Source organism: Ylistrum balloti, unplaced genomic scaffold (assembly GCF_031769215.1).
Source record: "Ylistrum balloti isolate Yb309-2 unplaced genomic scaffold, AGI_CSIRO_Ybal_v1 Utg370948, whole genome shotgun sequence".
In the NCBI taxonomy this organism is placed as follows: Eukaryota; Metazoa; Mollusca; class Bivalvia; order Pectinida; family Pectinidae; genus Ylistrum; species Ylistrum balloti.
The window spans coordinates 855104-878368 of record NW_026782534.1 but is presented as its reverse complement, the minus strand read 5'-3'; the positions used below and the strand labels follow the sequence as shown (position 1 = coordinate 878368).

Here is a 23265-nt window from a genome sequence, read left to right as displayed (position 1 = left end):
TGTAGTTGCCAAAAGGGTTTCTCGTCTGCAAAATTAACATAGAGGGGCGATGGCTTTTCCAGATTCCACAGGAACATTTTATCTATATTTCAATTGCATTTAAGATGTACAGTATTGGGATGGGAATGTCGAGGGCAAAAAAATCTTCATTGAAGAAGTTTCGTGTTATCTGGAGTTGTAATCACCTAGTGCTGTTGTATGCGAAGTTCATTAGGGTAAATGTGGATCGTAAACTGGCTTCGACACAGCCTTCATTAAAATGCCCTTATTACAAAAACGCAGATCCTTCAGAGAGCGTGTCACTTATTTCATTTCATTCGTCTACTATTTCTACGCACAGAAGATATAATTTTGCCATTATTTAATTGCCGTTCGTAATTTGGTCGCACCATCTGGCCAGGAGACTCGTAATCATTATAGCCGAGATAATTTAGACAACGCCCGCTCTGATAAACAGGGTACAGACCGTAGATCGGACTGTCATTATCAGAACGGTCGGCTTTACAAAACAAGGCAGCTGTCCCGTAAAGCACCATTCACGGTAAATGTTGATCGGCAAGTGGAGACTTCATTTTAAAATCCTTTCGTTTAATAGTTTTGCCTCGTCCAGGTTTTCCGAGTACCATGGGCCAAAAACACAGCTAAATATCCGAACAGTTGATGGTTAATATTTCTGTCGATGACACTAACATGAACCTTATTACGACAACATTACCTGATTCTATGGGCATACTTTAAATTAAATCTAATTGAAACTTGACTAGCAATGTCCTCTCTTGTATATGCTTTGTTTTGTCGTATTGCGGAGCAGCGAATATCACAAGCTAAAGCTATAAAGTATAAATAAATAAGAATACAAAATGACAATCAGAAAAAAACACACAAGTCTGGCATAGAGAGATTATTCCAAATCATACCATGATAAAGAAACGAATCTCTTTGTTTCAGTGATGTCATTAAATTAAAGGGAAAAAATGGATCGGGGACAACCCACTATGTTCCTTCCTGCCATCATCAAAATTTGAGAACATTTACCGCATTGATGAAAAAAGGATTTCGCCATTCTTTTTTGTGTCGACGTACCCCAAGATCGATGACGTAACTAAGTAGGGGGTACGGGACAAGAGGGATGAGTAACTCTGTGATGACACATTTTTTCTACAATGGAAGATTTAATTATTGTCACCAAGACGTCGATTAATTTGGATTAGTATAAAAGGATTACGAGAGCAGCTAATGCCGTTCTTTGTCTCCGGTGAAATGTGGCGTCGTTATTAGTCGTCTGGTGAAGAAATAGGCTTTAGATTAGATATTTCAATTTCTGACGTGTTTAAATTTCAGCAATTTAAGAAATTAAGAAAATTAAAAAGAAAATGTTGAACTCAGCAAAATTTGTCTAGGAATAAGTGACTGGTGTAAGTCAATATTATTTGACAGAAGTGGACGTGTAACATATTTATCCTTTATTCTTCGTTGCCTAGAGATATCTACATTTGTCCGAACACTCAATTGTCGGGACCGTCAGGTAACTCACAACTCCGTTGTCCTTACTGGTCCGGACACATACTATTTCAGGACTCGACATCACACTTACTAGTTCGGATACCCTCTACTCCGTTACTTTCACTCTCTGGGCACTTACTGTTACATGACAATTATTACTCCGGATACCCTCTATTCTGTTATACTCACAGGTCTGGACAATATCTATTCCATGCCACTTTTTAGTTCGGATACCCTCTACTCCGTTGCACTCACTGGTCCGGACAATTTCCATTCCATGACACTTACTAGTTCGGATACCCTCTACTCCGTTACTTTCACTCTCTGGGCACTTACTGTTACATGACACTTATTAGTTTGGATACCCTCTATTCCGTTGCACTCACTGGTCCGGACAATTTCCATTCCATGACACTTACTAGTTCGGATACCCTCTACTCCGTTACACTCACTAGTCCGACATTCATTTATCCGCGATACTTTTTGGCACAAGTCACAACACCGTGACACTCCTGATACACCCCTTGATACTGTTTTACACCATTTTGATTATTTTATTATACAGAACAGTTTATCCGAAAATATGTTTGCTCCAGAGATATAATGAAAATGATTGATAATATTATATCACATTTAAAAACTCTATCACATCTCTAGAGTTTCCATTTAATCTACCTATATGTACGTTGGTCAGTATGTGGTGTACTTACCTGGACGGTCTGCGGTTGTTGTTTTCCATGAAGGTGTAGGAGTACGTAGTTACGATCGCAGGGTCCACTCCATTGGTCAAGGATTTCTTCTGTCGGGGCTGTACAGCCATAGTCGGTTTCTTTTTCTGGTGCGGAAGCAACGCCGCTGTACAATTTAGCGACATTTTCTTCTTGTTTAACGTAGTTCTCCCTTAAAAGTTAACGTTAGTCGTCCACACTACCGCTGATTTCGTTTAGACTCTTAATGTAAATGTGTAGTCTCCATCACTATCGCTAGATCAGCTGCAGCAGTATCGACAGACGTCACATGACTAACTCTAGGTTTCCTTGGTAAAGGCCATATATCCACAGTAGACAAATAGCCACATTAACAACTCAACCTGAACTTTTAACATGTAAATTATATTTCTGACATTATACACAGAGTCAAACAATGACTTCTCAAAGCGGATCGGCCTCTCCAACGACAACACTAACTCGTTTGAATAGCGCGCTCCTTCCTGGCTACAGCTGCTGGACTGACAACATTCAGGACTGTTCAATAACTCCTTACCAGACAGGGTTCCGTGACCTCAACGACACAAGTATTAAAACTTTACACAAAAACGAAATAAAGCTCCAGGCACTTTACTTGGCTTTCCGATGGCGTGCTCCCCACTTCAGCCATAAATAAAGGCCAACACCAGTAGCAAGCACTGCTTTAACTATCAGCAGTTGTTTATTAGGCTTTTCAAAGACAAAATATTGGTGATAAGTGGTAGGGAAAACTGCTCACTAATTAGTGAATGAGTCACATGATGTGAACGCGCACTGGACGTGAAATGTCTTGCCCTATCAGCTGAGTTTCTGCCCCAGTTCCTTTGTTTGTTTACGAAGACACGTGGTCTCGAGACCAACTCCTCTAAGTATACATAGCCATGGCATTGCCATTTTCTCGATAGTTCAAGAAGTCATTTACTCACCGGCACTGAACTAACACCCGTTACGATAACAAGCAGGAACGATCACAGGGTATGGGGAGGACGGGTGTCAACACGGATATCTCGGTCTAATCCGGAAAGTAACGCGCACCGACTAAGCGAGGGGGATCACAACGAAACATATGGAGGAGTGCAATACGATACCCCATCATACAGATACGCCCCTCCTTCTGTCTACACGACTACCGAGTCTGATAACATCAATGTTCACCATTTAAATTGTTATCGTTTACAATGCCACAAAATGTGTTGTTTTTTTATTTTCTGTTATAAAAAAAAAACTTTCATTTGTTTAATGACAAATTTTATACTTATAGTATATTTATACTTGTATATATCTAGCTTTCCCACTACAACCAAATGGTATATCTTTTACTCATACTTTGCGAAAGTTGCTTGTTTGCAGAGGAAATAAAGCTTTCGAACCATTGGGACCAAAACAGTGGACTTTTTTTATGTAATGAAATAAACACAGCTTCTAGCCTTTAGTTCGGCTGTCTGTCTATCAGCGAATATTGGGGGTTTATTCCAATACATTAGTTCACGGAACTGGTTTTCCTGTCGCTGTCAATCTTGAGACAACGGCCATTATCTTGATACCAGAGAGATGCAATTCTCCCCTTCCCTGTCCTAATTACAGCGCAGAGAGATCTCCGTCCGTCCTAATTACCACATGAAAGGATCATCCTCGTCCTAATTACTGCACGGGAATATCTTTCTATTCATTCTAATTACTGCGGGGAAAAGGAATCCTTCCTCGCCTTAATTACAGCAAGGAAAGGTCCTCCTCACCGTCCTCATTACTACACCGAAAGATCATCGTCCATCATAATAACTGCATTACCCTCTTCATCCTAATTACTGATTCGAAATAGTCCTCCTCAGTCCTTATTTACTTCACCGAAATTCCTCTCTTCTCGTCCTAAATACTGCACGAAAATAGCCCCCTCCCCCGTCCTAATTACCGCACAGAAGGATACCACCATACCCCCTTTATCCAAATCACTCCACCGAAATATCCCTAACTGGTCCTAATTACTGCACGAAAATACTCCTTTCCAGTCCTAATCACTATATCAAAATATCTTCCAGTCCTAATCTATCTTCAAGTATTCACAGCTCACTTGAACACTGGGTACATTAATCTAGTCTAATTTGTACCGTGACCAGTACCGGGTACCAGAATCTACGTCTAATTTGTACCGTGACCAGTATCGGGTACAATGATCTACGTCTAATCTGTACCGTGACCATTATCAGGTACAGTGATCTATGTCTAATTTGTAACGTGACCAGTCGGGTACAGCGATCTACGTCTACTTTGTACCGTGACCAGTATCGGGTACAATGATCTATATCTAATTTGTACCGTGACCAGTATCAGGTACAATGATCTACGTCTAATTTGTACCGTGACCAGTATCAGGTACAATGATCTACGTCTAATTTGTAACGTGACCAGTCGAGTACAGTGATCTATGTCTAATTTGTACCGTGACCAGTATCAGGTACAATGATCTACGTCTGATTTGTACCGTGACCAGTATCGGGTACAATGATCTATGTCTAATTTGTAACGTGACCAGTCGGGTACAGTAATCTGCGTCTAATTTGTACCGTGACCAGTATCGGGTACAGTGATCTACGTCTACTTTGTACCGTGCCCAGTATCGGGTACAATGATCTATGTCTAATTTGTACCGTGACCAGTCGGGTACAATGATCTATGTCTAATTTGTACCGTGACCAGTATCGGGTACAATGATCTATATCTAATTTGTACCGTGACCAGTATCGGGTACAATGATCTATATCTAATTTGTACCGTGACCAGTATCGGGTACAATAATCTATGTCAGATTTCTACACTCGTATACTCCTAGTGGGGAATATATACATGTATATATACCCGTCCTCATTACTGTGTTAACAGTATACCATAACTCAGTCCACTGGCCATAATAGTGGGCGTAAAAATCTGTAAAAAATCCTAGATTTTGTCGCATATTCGCTGGCTGGAGCGCCGTCAGCGCGACATAGTTAAATGGGTGAAACTTTGAAATCCAGCATTCTCAACGCCCGTCCTCATTACAGCGACTATCTTTACAAGTAACTTCTATGAACTTTTATTTTAATCGCTTGTTTCCCTACACTCTGACTATTTGTCTGTCCAGCATCGCTGTATTTTCATACCTTTAAGTAATGACGTCATCGATAACTTTGTTGTAGTTACGTCAATTTCCGTGACGTCACTTCAGCCGCCATTTTAATCAGTCTAGTATTCCATGAAAATAGCGTTTACTCATTATGCAAAGTAACACGTTACGAAAGTGCAAAGAACGCCAACGGAATTATTCACATAGTAATCTTGAATTTGACTACGATGATGACGATGATCGGTATGTTGACGAAGAAAGCCTGCTTCCTCGATCTAAAAACAAAACTCTGCAACGTAGATATGACAGAGATGGCAGACGTTGTAACTGTTGTCGAAGTGTGGCAGAAAAGATTAAGTTTTATATCACTGACTTTTTTAGAGCTCCTCCTGAAAAATACAACGCAGCTAAAACTGTGTTAGGATTTCCGTTTGGTGCTGCATTAGGTATTATACTATACCATCTTGTTCTTGACTTCACATGGCTGAAAGAGAGTACCCGCCATTTTCTTGGCGGTGTTTTCGTTCTGGGATTGGCAAGTGGGTATGCACTTTCGGTTCAAGTGAGATGCATCACTTGTCTTTTGCTCCCTACATTCTTCGGAAAAACGGGCAGGTCATACATTTCAACGTTTGCCGTTATATATTTGATAACGGGACCTATCCATACCATCATCTTAAATGGCCACGAAGTAGCAAGGTCACTCGGATGCACAACCGAATTACTCGCAAACCACACGAAGGCACGTTGGGACTTGACCATGAAACCAATAGGAAGAGTTATGGAAGAATTTCAGACTGAAGGGATGCTAATCAACAAAGTTGTGAAGAGAGTCGACGACGCATTTGGGCCGATGAAGAAAGAGGTGGATGATAATTCGGAAGAAGAAAAAATGAAAAGGAACACCGCATTCGTTGATCAAGTTTCTGGTAAATCACGAGGAAATAGGGTGAAGGATGTTGAACAAAAAAACAAACGCGATGATTCCGAGAAATATAAGCGGGCTGAGTCGGATTACAGGAAGAAGTTAGTATACCGTTGTCAAGATGTATGGAACAAAGGCGTGATGACGTGTCGAAAAAACTTTCGTAATATGGAAAGACGCTGTCTCAACAAAATCCCAATAGTAGGCGGTCTATTGTGTCTGCCATTCAAACTCACCATATTCTGTGAACTTGTGAGGCTGGTTCCAGGAGCACTCGGAAGTGACTGTAATTCCAAAGAAGCGGTAAGTCCTGGCTTTGGTGAGGTATACGTAGCTGCAAAGGACATGTCTGCTAGCATGGATAACGATTTTAAAGCCAATTTGCAGTACAAAGTGGCCAGCACCCCTGAAGCTTTGGACGTCACCACAGCGGAGGAGGTCGGCAAAGGCACACTTCACAAATTTGAGAAAAAACAGATTTGGTTGGAATTTGGTTTGTCATTGCTGCAGCGCCTGATGGCCTTCACCTTCATACTGGTGTTCATCAGTGCATATAAGTACAACAAGGCCTACTTGACGGACATCCGACATGATAACATCTACATCACGTCCTACTTTCGTCACATTGACGATCGACGACAGAAGCTTTGCAAAACAATCTTGCTTCCGTTAAAGAAGGTAGAAAGTGACGTCTGTATATTTTTGACAAGTCCAAAACTTACGAAAGCTGAAAGAAAAAAGATCGTAAAAGGTACAATCATGCTTATTATACGGGGTTTGATCTCGGCAGTGATCATCATGTCGAGTGATCTTTTATACAATGTTCTCGACATCATTAGACGTCACAGTCGCATTGAATACCGCCAACAGGGCGAACACATCATCGACATTGACATCAACGGCAAAGGTTTTATGTCCGAGATCGTCAGACTTTTCCTCAATGCTTTCAACCATAAAAGTAAAATTGACAATATTTCAACCAATTTCGCATGTTTACCTCAACCGGTGAAAATGGAACAAAAATATGTATGGCTGATTTTTGGCACATACTGTATCATCTGGTGTCTTTTTGTCTTTGAAGCATATGGTCTACGTCTTCGGCGACTAGTGGCTTCTACATTTTACCGCAGCAGGGAGAAAAAACGGATCCTTTATCTATATAACGACATGTTGAAGAAACGACGGGGCTTTCTGCGGCACATGCGCCACCATATTCGTAGGCAAGTTAAGAAGAAACGCCTTCTAGTTAAATCAAGCCTCACCAGTAGTTTACGACTGGAATTTCCACAGCTGTGTGGGTGGTTGAAAATCTTCGATTCCTCAAAAATGTCATGCTTGATTTGTGAAGACCCAGAAAAAAGGGATTTCGTGCGGTGTCTAACACCTGGCTGTAACGTGGGCTACTGTTCTGCGTGTTGGTGCGACATCAGAAAGCGCTGTTACTCGTGTGATCCAGGCAGTGCAGACGATTTAAGTGACCTGTCTGATGACGGACTTTCCACTGACTCTGACAGCGAATAGCAATTGTTCCCTACAAAAGATTACATGAAAAAAGGATGTACTCTTTACCTCAAGTTTAACGTTACTATGTCAAATTATGTCTGGTGTTATGACAGTTGTATCAGTCTGGAGAGTATCTAACATTATATATGTGAACACTGTATAGATTTTGTAATAAATAATAAGAGACAGGTGATCGTTTCCCGTTTAGCTAAGTTTTCGATAACAAATGTTGGAACTTATACGGGAAAGAGTTAGCGAACTGGTAGGCCAACATTGCCAACGAGACAAAATTAGGTCTCCGACCCGTCACGTCGAAAACATCAATGATAAAAAAATGTAACAGGCATGAATGTTTTTGATGTTTTCATACAATGCAGACACGCCCAAAACATCCAGCGAATGCATACTTCAGTCAAAGCCGGTGTTTGTTTGGCAATGAGCTTGTCTTTCCCCCATTTAATCTGTACTTGGCAAAATTCATAATAGGTTGATTTTTTTTATTCTCTGAAACATTTATATACTCCTTTAAAAATTACACATCGTCGGCACACAAGGTATCTGGCTATGTTTGTTTTGATGCTTCACCAAGACTATACGATAGCTCATTAGGACCAATTAACCTGACGTGTTTTCATTTAGGTAGACTCTGCTTTTACATCTTGATGCTTTTAAGTCTAATTTGCTATAGTAAGTAAACCTACACCGACCTAAATCTCTCGTGTCATGATGACCGGTAACTTGGTGTAGTCTTGACAGACCTAAATCCCTCACCATTCCTTGAACCGAACTAAATCCCCCGCCATTTCCTCGAACTAATGTTCTAACCTACATGTAAATCGTGGTCGGAGGGGTGACCCTCCTCTGTCCTTTCGTGTTCCCACGGGAAGTCGAACCACGGACACCTAGCTGAACGGCGAGTGTGTTATCACTGCACCACCGACCACCCAAGCCTCTCTGGTGTTTTGAAACCTGTAGTGTAATTGAACCTGACAGAACAGTCTTACTTACATCCGGTAGTGAAATGATTGAAATATTTTCAACCACTTTATCAAATGTATGTACTATCCAAAGGAGATGTTGTACAGAACGACATTTTTCGTCCAATGTAGCTGAGTATGTGTGAAAGAAACCGAGAGGGAGTTCACAGAAACAACAGACTCGTTATGTTCTGCAACAGAAAATTATTTTATTACCTTAAAATACAATAACATAATGTATTATAACCTTATCTATTAAAGATATATGTATTTAAAAATAATGATGGACCCACTGAAATACAATAACTTTAATTGTATGTTGTCAATCCTGTTTATCTGCACTTTAATGCAAAATTTCAGGTGAATACAGGCCTCGAAAAGAAGATTCGTAGGTCCGTCTTGATTTCATTAACAAACCATTGTGGTAAATCGATAAACGGAAAAATGGTCCTATACGATAATTAATGTAACATCAACTTGGATACCTCTGGTTGTATACATGTTATAAACATTTATTAATTAGCTGATAAAACTTACTACAAACTTGGTCCCACATCGTACTTGTATAAAACAATACAAAGTGGCCAGCGTATGACCAATGTCATGTACAAAATACTGACAAATATACATCTTCTGTTAAAAATAACAGCTTCTTTCTGATTAAAAAAAATGAAGATGAGAACATGATCTCGCACTTTTCAGTGACTGAAACCATTAAAAATGATACCCTCCCGAGTCATGTAATCATTGGATCTGAAGACAAAAGACACCAATACCTGATACAATGGATAACCCTTAATACCAATGGAAGACTTCTTAGGTCTATGGATAGGAACATGGGCAACAATACTGTGTTATATGCACAATTATATTCGGCACTCAGCGTTAAGGACAAAACATAGACACCAATACCGTTACGACGATTGAAACAAATACTTTATACCAGGAAATGGAAAACAATTATTGACTCCATGTAAAGTACAATTGAAACTGGTGATTGATTCCACGTCAAGGACGATGGAAACTGACGATTGATTCCACGTCAAGTACAATTGAAACTGGTGAAACAAGGACGATACTTTATACCAGTAAAGTACAATTGAAAACAATTCCATTGGACAATGGGAAATGGGAAACTGGTGATTGATTCCACGTCAAGTACAATTGAAACTGGTGATTGATTCCACGTCAAGGACGATGGAAACTGACGATTGATTCCACGTCAAGGACAATGGGAACTGACGATTGATTCCATGTAAAGTACAATGGAAACTGATGATTGATTCCACGTCAAGGACAATGGGAACTGGTGACTGATTCCACGTCAAGGATGATGGAAACTGACGATTGATTCCACGTCAAGGACAATGGGAACTGGAGATTGATTCCACGTCAAGGACAATGGGAACTGGAGATTGATTCCACGTCAAGGACAATGGGAACTGACGATTGATTCCATGTAAAGTACAATGGAAACTGATGATTGATTCCACGTCAAGGACAATGGGAACTGGTGACTGATTCCACGTCAAGGATGATGGAAACTGACGATTGATTCCACGTCAAGGACAATGGGAACTGGTGATTGATTCCACGTCAAGGACAATGGAAACTGACGATTGATTCCACGTCAAGGACAATGGGAACTGGTGACTGATTCCACGTCAAGGACAATGGAAACTGACGATTGATTCCACGTCAAGGACAATGGGAACTGGTGATTGATTCCACGTCAAGGACAATGGAAACTGACGATTGATTCCACGTCAAGGACAATGGGAACTGGTGACTGATTCCACGTCAAGGACGATGGAAACCGACGATTGATTCCACGTCAAGGACAATGGGAACTGGTGACTGATTCCACGTCAAGGACGATGGAAACTGACGATTGATTCCACGTCAAGGACAACGGGAATTGGTGGTTGATTCCACGTCAAGGACAATGGAAACCAGTCATGGATTTCAAAGAAAAGAACAATTATTGATTCCAGGTAAAGTACAATAGTACCAACTATTGAGCCTAAGGAAAGGGAAACAGAAACATGCCGAGTTCTCAGGGCAACACAAAGGACATCAAATATAAGTGTAACCATATCTTCATACATTTTGTACATTGTCCTTTATATAGAAAGAGGGATATCTGAATACATCATTAGGGGTCACAGCAAGACTTTTACAAATAAACAATACATACCCATAAATCATAGTACAGTTTTAAAATCACATGAAGATCCTGGTAATAAAAAGTACATGGAACATCAAAATCCCTGACATTCATTTAAGGCACACTAGCTGTTCTAACAAATGACAAATGAAGATATCCCAAAGTTATACTAGATACAAAGATGATTCAATATTGCCATGGAAACTGTAATGAGCGATTCCCAGAAATTGTTAAAAAATGAATGTAAAAAAAAAAAAATAACTAAAATGATGAGTTGCCCCTTTAGCTGGGAATGATTAAACTTGCAGCAGTTTTCACACATGAACACATTATGGTATGATCCTGTGAATGACTAAAGGGGAGTAACTCTGTAAAATGGATGTGGTACATAGAGTTACAGATTTACTTTAAATTAGAGAAATCAACATGATGGTCACCCCTTGAATTTCTACCACTTACTTCCATCTAGCATTTAAGAATATTGTATATAACATATTAAAAATAGCTTCATTCTATTTGTCTTTCAGTTGAATGAGTATATTTATATATATATTGATATACTTTGAGTATAATGTATCAAAATTTGACAATACAATAATATGAGATCAGCTACTTTAAAGGCTTATTGACTGTAATAACTGGATGGTGCTTTGGATCAGTAGTACATCTTGCCTTGGTCCTTTTTTGTGTTAAAGTTGGGCCATCCTGAGTTTCTCTTTATATTCATGTTCCCTTTCGCCACTGGAGGTGGTGAGCTGGAATAAAACATAGCATACGTTAGCATGTGTAAGTATGTGCTAACAGGCAACTCCTAACTTTTAGTATACAGGTGTCATATGGTAGACAATTATCTTTGTGCCATAGGGTAGACAAGGTTTCCAGTATGTGTCATATGATAGACAAAATCTATTTTATGTGTAAACAATCTCTATTATGTAATAGGGTAGACAAAATCTCAAGAGTGTGTCATAGAGTAGACAAAGTCTCTATTATGAGTCATAGCGGAGATAAAATCTCTAGTATGTGTCATATGGTAGACAATGTCTGGAATAAGTGTCATGTGTCCTAGGGTAGACAAAATCTCTAGTATACGTCATAGGGTAGACAAAATTTCTGGTATATGTCATAGGGTAGACAATGTCTGGAATAAGTGTCATGTGTCCTAGGGTAGACAAAATCTCTAGTATACGTCATAGGGTAGACAAAATTTCTGGTATATGTCATAAGGTAGACAATGTCTGGAATAACAGCCATGTGGTAGACAAAATCTCTATCATAATAGTGTCATAGGGTAAGCAAAATTTCTAGTATGTGTAATAGGGAAGACAAAATCACTGGTATAAATTTTAGGGTTGACAAGGTCTCTAGTATGTTAGAGGGTAGACAAATCTGTAATATGTGTCATACAATAGATAAAATCTCTAGTGTCACAGTGAAGACAAAATATCTAGTTTGATATAGGGTAGACAAGGTATCTAGTATATGTCATAGCTTAAAATGTCTCTGGTACCTGTCATGTGTCAAAAGGTTGACAAAATCTGGTATGTGTCATAGGGTAGACAAATCTCTAGTATGTGTCATAGGGCAGACAAAATCTGTGGTATGTGTCCTAGGGTAGACAAAATCTGGTATTTGTTCCAAGATAGACAAAATCTAGTATGTGGTACAAAACACAAGGTCTCTAGTATGTCATATAGTAGGCAAGGTCTCTGTTATGAGTCCTATGACAGAAATGCCACTAGTTTATGGTCATTGACATTTTGTATATTTATCATTCTGCTCATACAAAGGTTTGATAATGAACTAGTTGAGCCATTAGTTCAATGTTCCCATTATGGTTACAGAACTTCATGGTATCATATACATACACAAAATTATCTGCAATAGTATCTAATTTACAATGTGATCAAGAGAATTTTACATTCATTTCCGTTTCATGGGAGATACCAACATGAAATTTGTCACAATTCTTTTCTTTTTTTCAAGACTTGTTTAATCTCATATGAATGGAAATTGGTGTAAATTCTTTATACCAAAAGTTCTATGTGCCATACATGATGTCTATCATTATGTGTCAAACAGGCTGATGGGATTCAAGTATCCGACATGTGGTTTGTTGTTTTATATGGTATATGATCAACAAACCTTCTAAATACCACTGCAACTGTTAAAATTACATAGATCTTTTAAACACTTTGCTTTGTGGGTCAAGGTATTTCATAAAAAATAATTTTGGAACAGTACATATAGTGCTGTTTTGAATACCACAAGGTTTTGTGGAGTCTTCAACACATTGTACTTTCATGACATTGAATAAGCTTTAAATCTATCTTTTTTTACAATATTCCAATCCTTTACCAAACATTACATGAGGACTTGACCCATTTGACCTTCATCATATGTCAAGGTTATTTGTTTGTACAAACTCAATAGCTTTCACCATGACAAGCTAGATTCCTTATCACTACTTTTGACCTTGTAGTTTATCAGAAGTCATTCAAAATGTACATGTAATTCATTTTAACAGGTCAAGCACTTCACCACAGCATGCTGAAGGTACTCCAACTGAAGCTTTAACATGCTTTTAACACAAAGACAAGTAAGTTGAAATAAATATAATAAGAAATGTAATCCTACCCTAAACACCAGTAAGAATTCCAGGGAGTTGTGTTCAAGCTAAACACACACATCACAAAAAACTGGGACAGAAAGAATGGAAAGAAGAATATTAGAACCAGAAGTGTTGGAGATTCCTGTCCTAAGAAAGGCAAGCATAAATTGTTATTTAATTAGATACAATACACACAAGAAGGTGCTGAGTATGTATACAGGGTTGATTCACTGATACCAAAACAATGGTCCCTTGATATGACTTTTGTGTATTTATAAATAACAAACAAGCAAAGCTAGTTATTACATATTTAATGACAGATAAATTGAAATCAACATCATACATGTACAAATGAGTTATTTCCTATGATATCCTCTCAAATACCCTATCATGAAACATTTCCTTCAGGTCGGTTAGTAAAAATATATTTGTGAACACATTTCCTGTATCACATCTAGTGAGAAAATTAGCTGTGACATTTCAGTAACTGCACTCTGGCACCTTCATCAGATAAATTACAAATCTGGCAATCAAATTGACATGTCCTTTTTATCTACAACATAATCACATGTACATTTATTTGTTTATGAGGTGTAAATGGTCATTTAGTCACCATTCAAAAAAAGGTTTAATTTCAAGTGTATATTAAGTGTTTATTACGTAGAAAATATATCAGTTAAGTTCAAGATTGATTAAAATTTAGTATACTTCTACAAATACACTTTTCTGGTTATTTGTCTGATGAGGATGACAAAATGTACACATCAAATCATTCATAGGTGCATATGTACTTTTGTGCCAGGAAAGTTGATACTTTGTAAATCTGATGATTACAATGGTATAAAGTAGGTGAAAATGATACTTGTATACCTTTAGTAAGATGTACTGTAAATCACCAAGATTTCATGAATACTTTATTTAGCGTACTTAACTCTTCAGACAAATTCGCAAAAAAATTATTTTGAAAACACTTCTAGAAATGACGTCAAATTCATTAATAATGAGCTCATAGAATCCTACATTCTTCATGGCTCCAATATAGGTAACCAAATCAACATGGATGCCATCCAGATTTATTTACGTTCAAATCATAGTGAGGGATTTGAATTTACTATCGACTCTCCTCACATATTAATGTCAAAATAAATTCCACATGAAAAATAAGTGATTTACAGTAAGTAGGAATGTATATACTATACACAGTGGTCAGGTCAAATAGTCAGGAGTACTGTCAGTTGTCATCTATGGCAGTTAAGGGGGGTTAATACAGCACAATGTTCATGGAGATCTTCACAAATTGTGAAGTCCAAACAATGCCTTAATACTCTGAACAATTCTGATAAAAAGAGACAGCCATCTTTGTAAATAGTAGAATTAGTTTATTGTTTACTGAATCTATGATGTAGATTATGATTGTGTTGGTTGCAGTGCTCCTACACATAAATGGTCTGTTTTGTTGTGTCATAAATATGTTCAGACACCTGTAATAACACTATGAATATTGTCCAGTGAAAACTGCATTATCCATGTCAAAATAAGTTCATTTATAAAGAAATTAATTAGAGAGTACTTGTCCTATTTTTCAGAAATACAGGTTACACGATAAATGAAGTTTTACACTTGTGCCAAAGTAATATGTTTTTTGAACTCATGAAATAGATAATTTGATAAGTCAAAGGATTTTCCAATATTTTTCTGAAATACTGGCTATATGATAAATAGAATCTTACACTAGTTCCAATGTAATATGAAATTTTTGAACTCATCAATTAAATAATTTGATGTCACTTAATCAATAAATTCATCAAAGGCTCCTGACACATCAAATGATTGACCTTTTTGAATAAATTCCCTATTATCATGTAAGATATATTCTAATTCAGGGGAACATTCAGCTACATCTCACTTCAGTTCTTGCATTCCAATCATTGTTGCTGCATTCAGTCAATAGACCTCAATCAAAATGGCTTTTTCAAAAGTAAATTAGTTTTTTTAAAGAGTTCTCAGGAGTTTTTTTCCCCATTCATTGAATGATTATATTCAAAACATTTTATCAATATGAAAGAGTTTTCATCATCATCATCATTAAATACTACAGTAATCCCGTCAGATGAGAAATGGAGTGGGTCCCAATGGAGGTTTTGACAAAGTCAGTTGTAAGTTACCATCCAAACATGATGAAAATGAATTATCTGCTACAATATACAATTGAGATTTGTTCGTCTTAAAAGCAGCACGCAAGCATTAACACTGATGCAAAGATTATAAAGCTGGTGAACTTTGTGTGCATAACATGTAAATTCTTCTAAAGTACAGATCTACAAGGCAAAGCATCTCTATTACCACATAATAACATTCCTCCTGCAAACCATTTTTGAGAAAACATGCAAGCAAAGTAAACGCACAAATTTCAGCTCTAAAGAACATATTCAAACAGCAGCCATGTTGTTAAAAAAAATAGCCTTTACAAAACAGTTACAGGAAGCGGTTGATTTAGTAAATGAGAATTTTCTGTGCAGATCTCATGCTTACATGTGATAAAACAGTAGCCATCGCTCTAGCATCAGTGAACCAACCCAGTGTACAACCACTCAAAGCTGCCCAACAAAGGCCAGGCCGATATTACTCCAAGTTCTGAGTCAATTTTATACATTATTAGACCTGTAAAGGTGATAGCTGTTAACATGTAGGAAACCAAGCTTACGTAAAGATATTTTAAAAATAGGAAAAGATGCCATACACAAATTGATAGTATACAGAACAATTCAAAAGAGAGTTAGTGGAGAAAAGAAAAATTTGAATAAAGACCTAATTTCACACGACACTACTTAAATAAAACATTTTAGAAGTTTTCAGTGTAAAATGTCATGTTGGGCATGTATTCTATACTGAAATATTATCAGTACCTGAACACACAATCTTAAGATTTCACACAGTTGTACATATAATGTCTGTATAGGGTATAATGCTGTAGGACTTCCATCACTGTAACAGGAGAAATAAATACTTTTCATTTAAACCCATCTGGGATGTAATACACCCTCCCCATCACTGAACAGAGACAAAACTTTATTTGTTCCATCTGTGTTAACAACCTCACAATTTTATTGAATAGTCAACTGTTGAGACAATCTGACCTTATTTCCGGTAATGACAAAACTGTAAACAGACTAGGTAATTATGTCTATTTCATTTGGTTCTATTAAAGTGACCATTCCAGATAACCATTAACCACCAATGGTCAGTGCCAGGCCACTTGGTCTCGGGAGGCAACTGGTGTGACCTTGAAGTACCTGACACTACCGCTGACCCCCATGTCTGTCTGAGCATTACTGTTGAAGCTAGGTTGCTGAGAAAGTGCAGCAAGCCCAGGCAAGCGGTCCATATCCTGCTGGTGTGTGCCATCCCCCTTCAGCACTGCCATACACCGCCAGCTGTCCAGGTAGTTTGCTGGCAAGAAAAATTCATTTATACAATTTTTGTCAAAAACAAATTTCAACCATCCACAAAAAGGGATCTAAGAGGGATCTTAGTGTCCGTCATTGTTAAATGTTTAAAAGAGAGGGATTTTAGTGTCCACCATTGTTTAATGTATAAAAGAGAGGGATTTTAGTGTCCACCATTGTTTAATGTTTAAAAGAGAGGGATTTTAGTGTCCACCATTGTTTAATGTATAAAAGAGAGGGATTTTAGTGTCCACCATTGTTTAATGTTTAAAAGAGAGGGATTTTAGTGTCCACCATTGTTTAATGTTTAAAAGCTGAATCTTTTCCTTTTTTCTATTCTTTCCTGTTTCTGCTATTGCTTACACAAAATTTAAATCTGAAGAATTGTGAAACCAATCTTTCATAGCCAAAATTCAAGATAACAATTTGTCAGGTATTTTGTTTTCCTAACCAGTATCACAATCAAATATGGGCACAACTAGGGACCAAGGAAAACCTACATATGAAATGAAATTTCACAGTAAAAACCTAAGATGCCTTTTGGCCATTTTGTTCTTTATCATCAGTCCCAAAATCAAACAGGCAGATAAAATAGAAAATCTATGATTTTATAAATCTCATATGCAGCAGAAACAAACAATAGATTCTGTTTACCCCATAATTTGAATTTTAATGGAGACATCTGTTAAAAAATCATTTTATAAGACTGATACAAAATCTCAATTGCTAATATTTTCACTCTACATCACTTTTTTGTGGCATCACATTGCATTTGATAACATGAAGTTATGATATCATAATTGGCCAATCACAGCTCCACTAGGTTAAATTACGTTTAACTAATTGACCTGTATCACTCACTTGGAATTTAATGTTCATCAAAAATATGAATCAATGTCCGTGACAAATGCATTAACACATGCATCATTGGCATTCAAAGTAGGCAAATCCAATCAATTTCATCCAATTTCCACAACATAAACTTCTGACACTTGGTTCTAAAGAGTTGCAATTACAACCTCTATTAAAAGTCATTTCTTTTTTTCTTTTGTATCAAAATTTGTCAGGCATTGACTTAGAAACTCTTTTCCACCAGATATGCTACTTCTCAAGACTTTTGGTTTACTAGAGGAAGTCTTTAACCCCAATGACCTTAAATATGATTCAAGGTAATTTTGTTTTGCATTTCTTTTGTCCGAAAGACCAACCTGAAAAAATATCATGCTTCTAGAACTTTGGGTTAATCAGAAGATCATATATATCTAAGTCATTTCTTTTCACAAACGGCAGTCTTCATACAAGAGACTCGGAACTACTACTTATTGAAAAAAAGTCATTCAAATGGAAAATGTGATGATGGACGGACAGACAGATGACGGACACTGTATCATGGCATAAGCTCACTTGACCCTTCGAGCCAGGTGAGCTAATAATAAATATAATAAGGTAGTGAGTGTTATTACACTGATAACTGAAGAGTTACGTGACAAAATGCTATCCAGAGGTGTCAAATCTTTTAACAGCTTGTACATGGTAGATAAGTTTAAAATTTGCCAGGAATGGTTTTCACTACAAGTCTACAGTAAGATTTCTAGGTTACGGCCCTATCACATTCTCTACCTTTCCAGAGTCGGACACAGCCATCATCCCCTGAGGAGGCCAGCACTGTCCCAATCACATTCCAACATATTCTCCAAACCTGAATACAATAAATATAATACCAACCTTTAAACAATGAAATATACCTCCAAACAATTTCAGTTAATGCATTTATAACTTCTTCTGAAAGATAACATTTGTTTTACTTTCTTGGAAACATACAATATTGAACATTTCTTAAAATTCAGTCTTACTTCTGAATCATGATCGGTGAACTCTGCTACTCTTTTAATGGTGAATTTGTTGTTGTTGACTTGATTTGCTGCTAGAGGTGCATCTCTTGTGCTGGAAACATCAAATATCAATTGTTTACTTCCTACAATTTATAGTGAAGTTCATTACATTTTACATCATACAGTGACTGAAAAATACTATAATCCCTGGAGAGCTCCACAAATATATCATTTGTAAGTTATCTTTATCTTAATGACAACTTCAGTGTGATTTGAGCTCATTTTAACAGATCACTTTCAAACAAGAGGCCCACAGGGCCTGTATCATTCACCTGGAACCACAGGGCCTGTATCATTCACCTGGAACTTAAAGTCCAGCAATGTTATACATGCGTAAAGGTTGGGTTATTTTAAATATTTCCAAATTAAAGCTCAGTCACTTAACCTCTTTGATGGGGCAACACAAATGGGTAAATTCTTATATCATTACTGTCTTTCTCTTTTGATTCCCAGTGGTTATCGGGTTGGTATCTCAACTATATAAAAAATATGACCTGAGATAATATTCCTGAAGGTGTGCCACACTCAAGGGTCAATTTTCACATAACTAATGTGTTTATCTCTTGATACCATGCAATTGTTTATATTTATGGTTATGGGGTGGGAATTTCATTTGCTTGAAAGACGTCACCCTGACAATACATCCAGAGGGGTGAGGCCACAACCAGGGCCTGTTCTTATATTGTGAATGTGTTGATTTCTTAATGCCCACTATTGCCATATATGGTTTAGTGGGTGGGGATCTCAACTGTTTCAAATATATTACCATGAATCTGAATCCTTACAAGTAGAGCCAGACTCCCGGGCTAATTCTAACATCATGTTTTTGTTTATCGCTATATGCCAAGCAATGCTATACATAATTATGGGATGGGGTTGTAAACTGCACATTTCCCCAGTGAGCCCCTCCCCTCCTGCCCTGGGGCCGAGATTCACCATTTAAACAAAACTGATTCCCCTTCTCTCAAACATGATTCACGCCAAATTTAGACAAAAGTCAATCATTCCTACAGGAGGATTTTAATATTGGGCCCTGCTCCTCCCGCCCTAGGGGTCCCTGGAGATCCATCATGAATACAAAATTGATTCCTCTTCATCAAAAGCTGCTTCTGACTAGGTTTACTAAAAATACGATCGAAGGGACATAACTCAACAATTTACCTATTTCATCTTGTACTCTGCTATGTCGAGTCACACCAAAAGGAGATATGCGAGTACATGTATATCAGGTTTGCCAACCAAGAAGTGTAAGAACATGTGAAAATAAAGAGAGGTTTGAGTAAATACAAGTGTAGATGTAAGTACAAGTGTATATATATATGTTTCCTGAAAGGTTTAAGTACATGTGTATATATAAGAAGTTACCTGAAAGGTGTAAGTACATGTGTGTTGGTATATATATTATTATAAGAAGTCACCTGAGAGGTGTGAGGCTGATAACTTTGAGATCTTTAGATGCTACTGCCAGGAGATGATATGACCTCCCTAAGTTAGGAGCAAAGGCAATGTCATGCACCGGATCTGTTACAATATTGATGGTTTCCACTTTCACCCATTTCCTGTAAAGAATGAAACGTACACATAAAATCTGTAGCTTCACTAAACATTTCAGTATTTGTTTTCTTCATTTATAATCCTGCACAGACACCTTCAGTTTGAAAGCTGTAGAATCAACAGAATTATTGTAACACATTTCTGTACAGTCACCATCGGTCTGAGGACTGTAGAATGATAATTACCTAACTTGAATTTGTAGCTAATACAAATGAAAATTACCTTGTCTTATCGTTGTATTCATAAATCTGAACTTTCCCCCCACCAGCAGGACTGGCATCATCACTCCCCACTGCTATCATCGGTGGATGCATTCTACAACAAAAACACAATATTTACCAAGTACATTCACAATTTCACATCATAACCTATAAGAAAAATGATCAAAAATATCATTTGCTTTTGTCACAGAAACAAAAAAGACTTCTAATACTGGGATAATATGTTTACACTGTTAACAAATACAGATTTTCTCTTAACATTACCCAGTGTTTTTAGCAATCTCATTCTAAACTTTTGATAGATAAATTATCAAACTAGTCTTTTGCTCATGGATATCTCATGAGGTACACATCTATACATGTGTAAAGGGGGAGAGGGACTTTGTACATACGTATACATGTCTGAAAGTGGAGGGGCTCTGTACATACCTATACATGATTGAAAGTGGAGGGGCTCTGTACATACTCATACATGATTGAAAGTGGGAGGGGGGCTCTTTACTTATGTATACATATCTGAAGGGGGAGGCTGACTCTGTGCAAATCTTGAAATGTACCATGACTGACAACTATAGCTAAATTTGGTCTGTAAATGTGTATATAGAAGGAGAGAGGTGAGGGAGACACTGGGGACGGAGTGTAAATACCTTGACATGTTCCATGACAGACAACTGCAGCTAAGTTTGGTCTGTATGTCATTCTGAAGGGACCACTGACTCAGGTTCATCACATCAGGAGCCTCGTATATTCTAACTGTCCCATCAGCTGAACATGTAGCCTAAAATTACCATGTATATGTATCATTGGCATTATCAAGTCTTTCAATATCAGCTTTAGATAACAATGATGGTGAAATCATGTTTGCATCAAATGAAACAACGAATAACATTAGTCAAACATCTCATATGAGCCTTTCTTACAAATGTTGAAGGATATTGTATTGAAGTGATTATTGTAAAATTACTAGAATAAGAACTCATCTGGAAATCAGAGTACATATTATTTGAAGATGCCGGAGAAGAAAATTTGAAAACTAGAGATGTTAGGATGAGAAAATACTTAAACTAACATACCAATAGTCTGTTTACCTTGATTTGTTACAATGAAATGATTATATAGCCTAGCTATGTTGAAACTTAAAATCATAGCTGTGATCCTGGAGTATAAGCTACAATATCTGAATAGGGTTGAACATGGAATTCATTGTGCTTCTCACCAGCTGTAATCCTAAATGTTTAGGTGCAAATTTGACATCAGTGACTGAAGTGCGACTGTCAACCAAACTTGACCTCTTCACCCAGTTGCTCTGGTTACCCTTGCCATACTCTCCAATGATTTCTTCCCAAACTGCAGCTGTTCGATCAAATGAGCAGGTGGCAATGACCTGGCCAAACTCAGGATGGGCCCAAGTAACCCGCCACACAGATCCACTGTGAGTCTGTAAACGAAAAGGATTCATCTCTCAAACAATATTTAGTTGCATCCATCTGTTGTAAATAATGCTTTTTGTGCACTGTTGTAACACCAAAACCAGAGGGAAATAAAAAAAAAAAACATCTGAGGAATTATCCAAATAATTTATAACTTTTACAAATGTCTTTTGGCCTTTGTGAGTAAATAAGGATATGTAGATGAAATCATTACTTACATTTTATCATTAGTAACTATAGGAAATCAACATCTGATCCAAGGTTAATAAACAAGTCTGATTTTGATTTATGCTTTGCAATTATTTGAATAAGACATTTGAATATCTTGTTAACTTACTCTCCAGCTTGCTGTGCAATTCCACTGACCATCTTCACCAAGATCCCAAACCTGAAGTAAAGAGTTTCATATAAGACCACTTCTTTGAGATTACCAATATACTCAACTTATACAGTACAGAAGAACAGATGCAATGAAGGAGGTATACCAATAAACCTTTCTTTCTAAAACAGTATATATTAGTCTGAAGGACAAGAGCATAAAATTCATTTCCCTTATACAATGGCACACCACAAGTAGGTATTCAGGTAAGGTTCTTCAACATTTTGTTGGGAAGGAATGATATTAAAATAGTTTTTTGTATTCCCTAACTAGATCCAACCAATGTATTACTGTATAAGTTTGCATACCAGGTATGTAATAGACCAAGAAGACTGAACTGATAATTTCAATTTCAATTCTAACGGCGTTGCAACTGATTCGATTTCACTGTTCCCATACATATAGGAATTCTATTAGGGTATAACAAGTATTAGCTTCTAACGAGCGGATTGCAATAACATGTCTCAAATATGTCTCACAATGTCGTAATACTGTAAATGATACTTAGCCTCATTTATGCACCGCAAAGTTAGGCCTTATTACTATTTTTTGTATAAAGCGAAACTAGACGCTCCAGTAAGCTATTGGCAATGCTTTGTACCTTTACGGTTTGGTCGCTTGAACATGTAGCCATGCGATTTCCATGAAAGTCATATGATACATCATGAATAAGATCTTTGTGTTCCGCTGGAATTTGTCGAGTTACAAACATGGTATTATTCAATAGAAATATTCACATCAATCTAAATTTTATATTAGCTCCACATTTCCAACATCACACGTTTGGTTCTTCCATCTTCGCGGCCCTTCA

General features: G+C 37.4%; 3 protein-coding genes across 3 annotated transcripts in view; 1 reads left to right on the top strand and 2 right to left on the bottom strand.

Moving 5' to 3' along the window:
• Positions 1-3194, bottom strand: part of LOC132559666 (uncharacterized) — a 28463-nt gene extending 25269 nt beyond the window's left edge. Inside the window, exon 1 of the mRNA XM_060224282.1 lies at positions 2214-3194. Coding sequence (XP_060080265.1) covers positions 2214-2377 — 164 coding nt within the window. The 5' untranslated portion in view covers positions 2378-3194. The remainder of the gene's footprint in view (positions 1-2213) is intronic.
• A 2306-nt stretch (positions 3195-5500) lies between these two features.
• On the top strand, positions 5501-7795 carry LOC132559689 (E3 ubiquitin-protein ligase DCST1-like). The gene has a single exon (XM_060224307.1). It carries the CDS (start codon positions 5501-5503, stop codon positions 7793-7795), a length of 2295 nt encoding a protein of 764 aa, XP_060080290.1.
• Positions 7796-9897: 2102 nt separating this feature from the next.
• Positions 9898-23234, bottom strand: LOC132559664 (nucleoporin SEH1-like). Its single transcript, XM_060224280.1, has 10 exons — positions 23056-23234; positions 22413-22463; positions 21862-22083; positions 21293-21423; positions 20647-20739; positions 20289-20429; positions 18832-18922; positions 18599-18677; positions 16826-16982; positions 9898-11676 (listed from the first exon to the last, which is right to left on the bottom strand). Exons 1-10 carry the CDS (start codon positions 23164-23166, stop codon positions 11577-11579), a joined length of 1176 nt encoding a protein of 391 aa, XP_060080263.1. The 5' UTR covers positions 23167-23234; the 3' UTR covers positions 9898-11576.
• Between the last annotated feature and the right edge of the window lie 31 nt (positions 23235-23265).

What these genes read in the sequence shown, in the direction of transcription:
- LOC132559689 (XM_060224307.1), top strand. Translation starts at nt 5,501, where the DNA reads ATGCAAAGTAACACGTTACGAAAGTGCAAAGAACGCCAACGGAATTAT.
- LOC132559664 (XM_060224280.1), bottom strand. Translation starts at nt 23,166, where the DNA reads ATGTTTGTAACTCGACAAATTCCAGCGGAACACAAAGATCTTATTCAT. An exon ending in CAAGCGACCAAACCGTAAAG is followed by an intron (nt 22,464 to 23,055) that starts GTACAAAGCATT and finishes TCTTTACTTCAG; the next exon opens with GTTTGGGATCTTGGTGAAGA. An exon ending in ATTGCACAGCAAGCTGGAGA is followed by an intron (nt 22,084 to 22,412) that starts GTAAGTTAACAA and finishes TTTCGTTTACAG; the next exon opens with ACTCACAGTGGATCTGTGTG.